At 42.5% G+C, this 9577-nt stretch overlaps 1 protein-coding gene across 1 annotated transcript in view; it reads left to right on the top strand.

Moving 5' to 3' along the window:
* The window catches only part of LOC107567192 (dedicator of cytokinesis protein 3-like), a 278352-nt gene that overhangs the window by 213490 nt on the left and 55285 nt on the right, over window positions 1-9577 (top strand). The window contains exons 18-23 of the mRNA XM_016252833.1: window positions 603-774; window positions 878-975; window positions 1071-1154; window positions 1879-1979; window positions 2337-2418; window positions 7924-8094. Coding sequence (XP_016108319.1) covers window positions 603-774; window positions 878-975; window positions 1071-1154; window positions 1879-1979; window positions 2337-2418; window positions 7924-8094 — 708 coding nt within the window. The remainder of the gene's footprint in view (window positions 1-602; window positions 775-877; window positions 976-1070; window positions 1155-1878; window positions 1980-2336; window positions 2419-7923; window positions 8095-9577) is intronic.

Here is a 9577-nt window from a genome sequence, read left to right as displayed (position 1 = left end):
AGATAGATAGATAGATAGATAGATAGATAGATAGATAGATAGATAGATAGATAGATAGATAGACAGATAGACATAGATAGATAGATAGATAGATAGATAGATAGATAGATAGATAGATAGATAGATGATAGATAGATAGACAGACAGATAGATAGATAGATAGATAGATGATAGATAGATAGACAGACAGACAGACAGACAGACAGACAGATAGATAGATAGATAGATATAGATATAGATGTGTATATATATATAGAGAGATATATTCAATTTGTTTTTATTTTTACATTTAATATTTCATTTTCATTTTAGTATTTTTTTTGTAATTTAGTAGTGTTTTTGTGATTTTTATTACCGTTTTTAATGTCTATATTTGTCAATAAGAAAAATAATTTTATTTCAGCTTTAGTTTTAGTTAGTTTATTACCTCAAGTTAAACTAAATGAATATGAGAAACGAACAACTAGCTGTCATATTTTTTTTTATATACTTACAATATTTTATTTCAGTTTATTTCATTTATTTTCAAGTTGCATTTTTTATGTTTTCAGTTTTAGTTAAGGATAATAACCCTGTTAAACTCTCTTGTGCATGTGGATCAGTGTGATGAAAACACCACCTTCAGTAACCACGCGCTGTACCTGGGGCTGCCCTGCTGTAAAGACGACTTCAACGGCTGCCCGAACATCCCGTCCAGCCTCATCTTCCAGCGCAGCACTAAGGAAACCCTCTGGATAGCCACTCAGCTCTCTTCCACCAAACTGACTCAGAATGGTAATTTACTAACACTTACTGACAATTTTTCCTTCATTCATCAGTTGTTGCATCTACTTCTCAGAGTATAATGTCACTTTCTTGTTGTGTTTGTGTTGTGAAGTCGATCTGCTAGCTTTGTTGAAGTGGAAAGCACATCCAGACCGTGTAATGGACATTTTAGGGCGATTGCGGCACGTCTGTGGGGAAGAAATAGTCAAAGTGAGAGCTCTGGCTTGTTTTTTTTGTCTTTTAAAATAAGAGATTTTAATGTCCGCTTAATGTAATTTACATTCATTTTCTGTTTTCCTCTCCAGTTTCTTCAAGACATCCTTGACACACTGTTCTCCATTCTGGATGACAACACAGACAAATATGGACCCCTGGTGTTTCAGTCACTGGTTAGAAACTTGAACAAATGGCATTTCTAGGACTACGCCATAGCTTAACTAACATTAATAATTCACCGCTGTAATAACGTGTCCGTTATTCATCAAAAGACTCAGACCCACATGTACTGTGTGTTTGCGTGTGTGAACACCCTTTAATGCACTCGATTCATCTCTTTCATGAGTGCCCATGCTGTGTGTGTGTGTCTGTTCTGAAAAATGGAAGATATCAGCTGGCGTGGATCCAGACATTATTAGGCATTCACAGCTGGTTGATAGTGGCGTCTCCAGAGAGCCTTTAGCTTCTCGTACTCCTGTGAAAAATGTCAAGATATTCTAGCCTCTCTTGGCCTGAATACATCTGTCATGTTTCTGTGTAGAGAATAGAGAGCCTACGCTGATGCATTCTTCTTGCACTGATATTCATTTTGCAATAAGAGGATCCATTGGTGAGCGAGTGATGTAATGCTACATTTCTACAAATCTGTTCTTATAAACAAGCAAACTCATCTACATCTTAATTTCTGCAGATTTTTATTTTTGGGTGAACTATTCCTTTAACTCGATGTACCAAAATAACTAAAAGTGAAAAAAATAGATATATTTTAAAATAAATAAATGATTTAATACATTTTAAAAGTTCAAATTAATTGTAACACTGATGCATACTGATATTTTCAACATCAGTCAGAGTTGATCAGGAACCTCTTGACCTCTGCTTTCCATCTCTGTCCAGGTGTTCATCATCAATCTGCTCCGGGACAGTAAGTTTTATCACTTCCGGCCTGTGATGGATACCTATATCCAGAAGCATTTTGCTGGAGCACTGGCTTATAAGTAAGTCCATGTATTTTCACAGGATATTTTTGTCAAGATAAAGCAAGATATGATTTTTTTAAGTTGTAAATAAACCAAAGATTACTAGAGTACCTTTTACAAGAAAATGCAATTTCAGTCGTAGTATGTTACTTTCTTTGTAATTAATCTTTGTAATTATGAAATTTACTAGCAATTTTTGAATGAATTTTTTTTTTACCCCATTTTTTCAATGTGTAGTTTGAGCAAGCAAACTAATCTTAGTAAAGAATAAATGAAAATGAAGATATACACATACATAAATATATATATATATATATATATATATATATATAAAATCTGAATATGGTATAACTAGATGTTCAATTTCAAATTCAGAGAGTTGATTCGCTGTCTGAAGTGGTATATGGACCGATCAGCAGAAGTTGTTAGACAGGACCACATCCAGGAAGCCATGAGGGTAAGATTCAGCAGCCAAGTCTGCTGTATAACCACACAAACAGAAGTCAAGAGAAAAAATTCACTTGAAATCATATGGCAGCCACTGTCCAATAAACAGTGATTCAGCTTTAACAGAAACTAGAACAAATAGTACATTTACCTAAGAAGTTTCAGTGCAGTCCTCAAAAGACCTTTACAAATAACTTGCTCAAGGAAATGTTTCTGAGATTTCTTATTCACTCACTGTATGGTTCCCTTTCGAGGGAACTTCGAACTGTGTCCTCTAGAGGTTGCTATGGGGAACGCCTTCAGCGTCACCGGTGTCTGAAGTATACATCTAAAAACTACAATAAAATTGGCCGGCGACAGCCTATGACATCATTACCCTACGCTATCACAGTATAAAAGGGCGCTGGGATAACACATCCTCTTCTTCGTCTTCACTGACCATTTGTTTATGTTAGCGTTAAGCTAAACACGACTAGGAGTGCATGTTCTCTCACCAGAGGCTTTGCTCTGATACCTGCAGTTTCACACGGCTTGCGTGCTGTGTGTGTGTGGTGAAGAGCAAGCGCATTCAGCTCTCGAGGGAGTTGAATGCGCTCTGCATTCATTGCTTATTTCTTGTGAGGGATAAGCATGAATTGAACACGCTCGTCTCACAAGGAGATGGCTTGTGCTCATCGTGATGCATTTGCAGGACTACTGAGGGGGATGTGAGTACTTCACCATTTACCCGAGTTTGTAGATAGCGTTTGCATGAGTGCGTTCGCCTCTCGCGTGAATAGCGACGCATTTGCGGCAGCTGTTTTCGTTCTCGCTTGATTTCTGAGGTAATCTAGCAGTTGGGCAGAGCGTGTTTAGCTTCACGCGGGATCTAAATGCATGCTGCACGTTGCGGTCACGGTGAGAACATGGAAAGGACCTGACGGGAAATTTCTCCCTATCAGTAATTTCCTTTTGTTTATGTAGGAAGTGTATAGTGTGGATCTGTCTGCAGTTGTTGGACAGATGATTTATATCATGTCCTTCTCAGATAACCACATTATACGTGATAATGGTTATGAAAAGATGCCCCCTGTTGAAGAGATGCTGGCCTGCTATCTCTATGGGGGAGACATCTTCTCTTCATCTTCTCCTGCCATCCAAACCCCTTCAGGATACATCTTGTTTGAATGGCAGGGCATACGCGTCAGCAGGTCAGGCTGCAGTTTCGTTGCATACCATGGCGGTGCTTTACGCTTTTCAGGCTGATCTGTTGAATGACCTGGATAAAGGCCGGGTCCATCCCCTGATGAGTTGGCTGAGTTGCATCACACCATGGATCTTGCTCTCCGTGCCACTAAGCAGGCCACCACTGCCATGGGCAGATCCATGGCAGCCATGGTGGTTACGGAGAGACATCTGTGGGTGAGTCTGGTGGCTATCGGGTCGAAAGAGAAGGGCTTTCTTCTTGATGAGCCGGTTTCCCCTTCTGAGCTTTTCTGCACTTCCGTCGAGACGGTGGTTGTGAAGTTTAAGGAGGCCAAGACGCGCTCGGCTGCCTTTAAATCCTTCATTCCACGAAGGTCCAGGCTTCGGACTTTGCCTCCAGCCTATATCCATGAGCCTGAGTAATGTGCAGGAGTCATGGTTGGTGAGTATGATCCATTTTGATCTACTCTACTGCTAGTTCTTGTGTATTCGATGCTAGCCTTTCTCTGCAGCGCTACTCGGACCTGTTCTGTTTTCTGACTATTAGATCTGACCCACCTGCTAAGTCAGGACCTCCTGCTGTTGACCGATTACAGTGATGGTTTCACTCATCGGTTCTGGTTCCAGGCTAGCCCTCATCTTCGGCTTGGACACACAGCCTGGGCTTCTGAGGAAGCCTCCCAGCATCAGGTCCCCAGTATAACACTGCAACCTCAGGACCTGCGGGTCCTTCTCGTGGGCTAGTACTCTTCTGAGTACATGCTTCGCGACATGCTCCCTATCCTCTGGCCAGGTGCGAACTACTCATTTCTCACCCTGAGGGGTCTCCCGAGATTTGAATCGTTCCTTAACCTTCATGCACGTTCTCTGAGCTCAATGCTCCATAGATGGTCGGGCCCGATGCGCTCTGCATTCATTGCTTATTTCTTGTGAGGGATAAGCATGAATTGAACACGCTCGTCTCACAAGGAGATGGCTTGTGCTCATCGTGATGCATTTGCAGGACTACTGAGGGGGATGTGAGTACTTCACCATTTACCCGAGTTTGTAGATAGCGTTTGCATGAGTGCGTTCGCCTCTCGCGTGAATAGCGACGCATTTGCGGCAGCTGTTTTCGTTCTCGCTTGATTTCTGAGGTAATCTAGCAGTTGGGCAGAGCGTGTTTAGCTTCACGCGGGATCTAAATGCATGCTGCACGTTGCGGTCACGGTGAGAACATGGAAAGGACCTGACGGGAAATTTCTCCCTATCAGTAATTTCCTTTTGTTTATGTAGGAAGTGTATAGTGTGGATCTGTCTGCAGTTGTTGGACAGATGATTTATATCATGTCCTTCTCAGATAACCACATTATACGTGATAATGGTTATGAAAAGATGCCCCCTGTTGAAGAGATGCTGGCCTGCTATCTCTATGGGGGAGACATCTTCTCTTCATCTTCTCCTGCCATCCAAACCCCTTCAGGATACATCTTGTTTGAATGGCAGGGCATACGCGTCAGCAGGTCAGGCTGCAGTTTCGTTGCATACCATGGCGGTGCTTTACGCTTTTCAGGCTGATCTGTTGAATGACCTGGATAAAGGCCGGGTCCATCCCCTGATGAGTTGGCTGAGTTGCATCACACCATGGATCTTGCTCTCCGTGCCACTAAGCAGGCCACCACTGCCATGGGCAGATCCATGGCAGCCATGGTGGTTACGGAGAGACATCTGTGGGTGAGTCTGGTGGCTATCGGGTCGAAAGAGAAGGGCTTTCTTCTTGATGAGCCGGTTTCCCCTTCTGAGCTTTTCTGCACTTCCGTCGAGACGGTGGTTGTGAAGTTTAAGGAGGCCAAGACGCGCTCGGCTGCCTTTAAATCCTTCATTCCACGAAGGTCCAGGCTTCGGACTTTGCCTCCAGCCTATATCCATGAGCCTGAGTAATGTGCAGGAGTCATGGTTGGTGAGTATGATCCATTTTGATCTACTCTACTGCTAGTTCTTGTGTATTCGATGCTAGCCTTTCTCTGCAGCGCTACTCGGACCTGTTCTGTTTTCTGACTATTAGATCTGACCCACCTGCTAAGTCAGGACCTCCTGCTGTTGACCGATTACAGTGATGGTTTCACTCATCGGTTCTGGTTCCAGGCTAGCCCTCATCTTCGGCTTGGACACACAGCCTGGGCTTCTGAGGAAGCCTCCCAGCATCAGGTCCCCAGTATAACACTGCAACCTCAGGACCTGCGGGTCCTTCTCGTGGGCTAGTACTCTTCTGAGTACATGCTTCGCGACATGCTCCCTATCCTCTGGCCAGGTGCGAACTACTCATTTCTCACCCTGAGGGGTCTCCCGAGATTTGAATCGTTCCTTAACCTTCATGCACGTTCTCTGAGCTCAATGCTCCATAGATGGTCGGGCCCGTGGGTCCTCACTGTCACACTGCCCTTATGGTTGAACCAGTAATCACTCCTCGGCGGAGTGGGCTGTAATACACTGCGTTCCCTGAGGGATTTGTGTTTCTGTGGAAACCTCTCTTTTGTGCTTCTGCTCTGAGGAGCAGTAAGCTCTATATGCATGAATGGTTATTGGGTCGCGCTATTTCTTCAGATTTCTTCAGATTTCTTCAGTAAGTGTGCACGCTAAGCACTCTGCGCACTTTCTAAAATCCTGTATGGTAAGGGTTACGCACTGTCAGCTTTGTTCCCCGGTTCTCGCCTTGGGCTCCACTCAACTAATGTATCTCTGTTGATACATTTCTGAGTAGGGTGAGATCCCCTCACCTCAGAGGGTTGTCTTTGAGCCTGCATCTCCTGATTGAGTGTCTGAGGACTTCTGGGCATCTGTGAGCAGATGCTTCGGAATCTGTTCTGTGAGCGTGCTACAGTCACTTAGAGTCCCTAGGCTGGCTTAATACAGCCTTGGTTACCCCTTAAGCAATGGTGTTTCTAAATCCATGCTATGGTAAGTGCACACGCTAATCTCTGTGCACTTTCTAAAATCCACATTGTGGTAAGTGTGCATGCATTCTGCACATTTTCTAAAATCCTGCATGGTAAGGGTTACGCGCTGTCAGCCTCGTTCCCTTTCTCTGAGTTGGCTTAGGCCCCGGTTCTCTCCTTGGGCTCCACTCAACTAATGTGTCTCTGTTGATACATTTCTGAGCAGGGTGTTGCTCAAAATATATTTTGAGTCAGTTCTTTGAACAGGTTTATTCAGAACTGGTGTGACAGGCCAGGGTCTGGTGTGTTTTTTTAGACACTGGCCACATCCCCTTAAAGGAATCTCTTTCTTCTGATTCCAAGCCTTGAGCTCTGCCGTAGGCTTGGGCTTCCTAGCCCAGCCCTTAACAGGTAAGTTATTTTAAGATATGCAGCTCAGGCCCTTGGCCGAAGGGGATAATGTCACTGACAGCCGTCAATACGTCCTTTGGGGCAACTCCTATGGCTATGGTAGAGTTGGTACTTAGTGCTCGCCATGGTTTTCTGGCATGCACTCCCTTCAGCATGGTGGCGTGGGTATACCGTTCCCCATAGCGACCTCTAGAGGACGCAGTTCGAAGTTCCCTTGAAAGGGAATGTCTCAGGTTACGTATGTACATAGACACTGTGTCCTCTAGTTTCCTTGCCATGTTGCGGACGAAGAAGCGCATGACATGTTATCTCGGTGCCCTTTTATACTGTGATAGTCGTCGGCCAATGTTATTGTCGTTTTTAGATGTATGCTTCACACACCGGTCACGCTGAAGGCATTCCCCATATCGACCTCTAGAGATCTCAGTGTCTCGTTCCCTTCTCAGGGAACCATGGTTACATACGTAAGCTGAGACGTTTTTGTTGAGATGTATTGCTATCACTGATTTAAATGGTGATTCATTTTGGTTCTGACAGTACCCTCATATTAAAATGTCAAGCACTGTAAAAGTACAGAGAAATTATACTTCAGTTAAAGTGTGGGTGCTGCGTCAAAAATTTCAAAAGTATCTAGCCAAACACATACTTGAGTGAAAGTAAGAAAAGTTTCCACTTTTAATTGTACTTACGTATTTAGAAGTAAAACCTTTTATCTCAGCATTTTAAATTGGCTTATGAAAGACACAGGAGATTTTGATGCAAACTGTGCAAAGCCATCCATTTAAGCATAAACTCATTGCTTTGAATCAAAAACTGCTCAGTACAAAGTTTTTTTTGTAAGTATTTAGTTTCATTAGCACCCGAGTTAAGTGATAAAATGTGAATTTTTTTTTAAAATTTTGAACTTTCTTCATTTGTCTTCAAGGTATAAGCACAGGGATTGTCCATATTGATTGTACTTGAAGTGTTTTAAAGACATTTTATAGTAAATGTAAATCTTCCAGGCTCTAGAGTACCTGTTTAAATTCATCATCCAGTCACGGATCCTCTACTCCCGGGCCACCTGTGGGATGGAGGAGGACCAATTTCGGGCCAGTATCCAGGAGCTTTTCCAATCCATCCGTTTCGTGCTCAGTCTGGACAGCCGCAGCTCTGAGACACTCATTTTTACCCAGGTCAGATATAAACTCAAGAACTGTCCACATTTCATTTTTATGAACATTTCCATTTGTAAGGAGATACTACCTAAAGAAACAATCTGATATATAAGAATAAATGTGTCAAAAATTAAAAGCCTAAATTACTAGGAGTGGGAAGTAATGGATGAATGGTTTGTTACTGCGCACTATTATATGAATGAATTTATCAATTTAAACTTCACATTGGTTTAATTGAGGAACTAAGCGAAAATGACAAAAGATAAAGGTGGTCTAATGTGTTGGAAAATGAAAGGATCGAGTTGTAACAACTTGCTGATGTCCAAATCCACAGTTGTTGACCCAAGATCAAAGCTGTTTCCTTGAGGCCCAGGTTTGTTTAGTCTTCTATGAGATTGATGCATCTGTCTATCTCTGCCCTAAAGAAGTTGCACATCTAAGCTGTTTAGACAGCCCCATCTCAAGAAAAATCATGTGAAATAATTTCTTAGAGCGAGTTGCGATCAGACAAAACAAGATTTTTCCTGAAGGCAGCAGGAGTATGTTTAAGTAAAGATATCTGCTTGCTTCAGATTGTTTGCTCAGTGAAGTAGATGTGAAATGTTCGGTAGGTGTCAGATTTGAAGAACACAAGACTAGGGGATTTAGGACGAAAATCGACAGACACCAACAAAGAAAGCCACCAAAACAAGATCTTGAGATATTGTAGTATCATTAGTCACTATATTTTTACATTGTCTGAAGATGGTGTGAATGGTAATTGTCCCTATGATGCTAGGATGCTGTGGGCGGTTTCTGAGGGGTTCTGTGTCAAACTAGCTCTCCTCTCCCCCAAGTTACTATGATGATCTGATAACTAGATATGTTTTACTTTTCACCAGTTTTTGTGTAAAGGGTTGGGCTTTGTAGAATGATGTATTTCGTTATAAGTCACTTTTGTTTAGTTATCGATAGTGTTTGTACAGGAAAATGTGACATTTCTTTCTCTATTCATGTTTATGTTTGATTATTTTCAAGGTACATCTTCAGTAGGTTATGTTTGAACTCTTTCACAAAGCTTTTCTTACACATGGCTTCTTCTGTCACCACCATATTTTATCATTCATGCCTCCATCAAAGCATCATTAAATTCTGGATCCACCCGGAACCTAGGGGGAAAAATTTACTGTACTTTGATTAATCAATGTCTGAACACAGTACAGTCCATCCTGCCCACAATTCTTGCACAAATGGTTTAATGAAGATTTAGTCTTCTTTGGATTTTGTTGACTTAATATTTTCCTGAATTGTCCCATATTGTACGTTTGTGGACTTTCCCCATCCCTGCCCTTTATCTTGACCCAATCCTGCCCAACCTCATTGTACCCCCTAGGGTACCCAGCCAACTACAGGACAAGCCACTACCAACCAGGGCAACTGCTTGCAGCCGTTGAGCTGTAATTCCCCACGGCCCTCTCAGCTGTCTGTAAGTAGATGCAGCTTGTTGAATTGCTCCACAGTA

Source organism: Sinocyclocheilus grahami, unplaced genomic scaffold (assembly GCF_001515645.1).
Source record: "Sinocyclocheilus grahami isolate Dianchi unplaced genomic scaffold, SAMN03320097.WGS_v1.1 scaffold1132.1, whole genome shotgun sequence".
NCBI classification, from domain to species: domain Eukaryota; kingdom Metazoa; phylum Chordata; class Actinopteri; order Cypriniformes; family Cyprinidae; genus Sinocyclocheilus; species Sinocyclocheilus grahami.
This window is presented reverse-complemented; position numbering and strand designations above follow the sequence as displayed.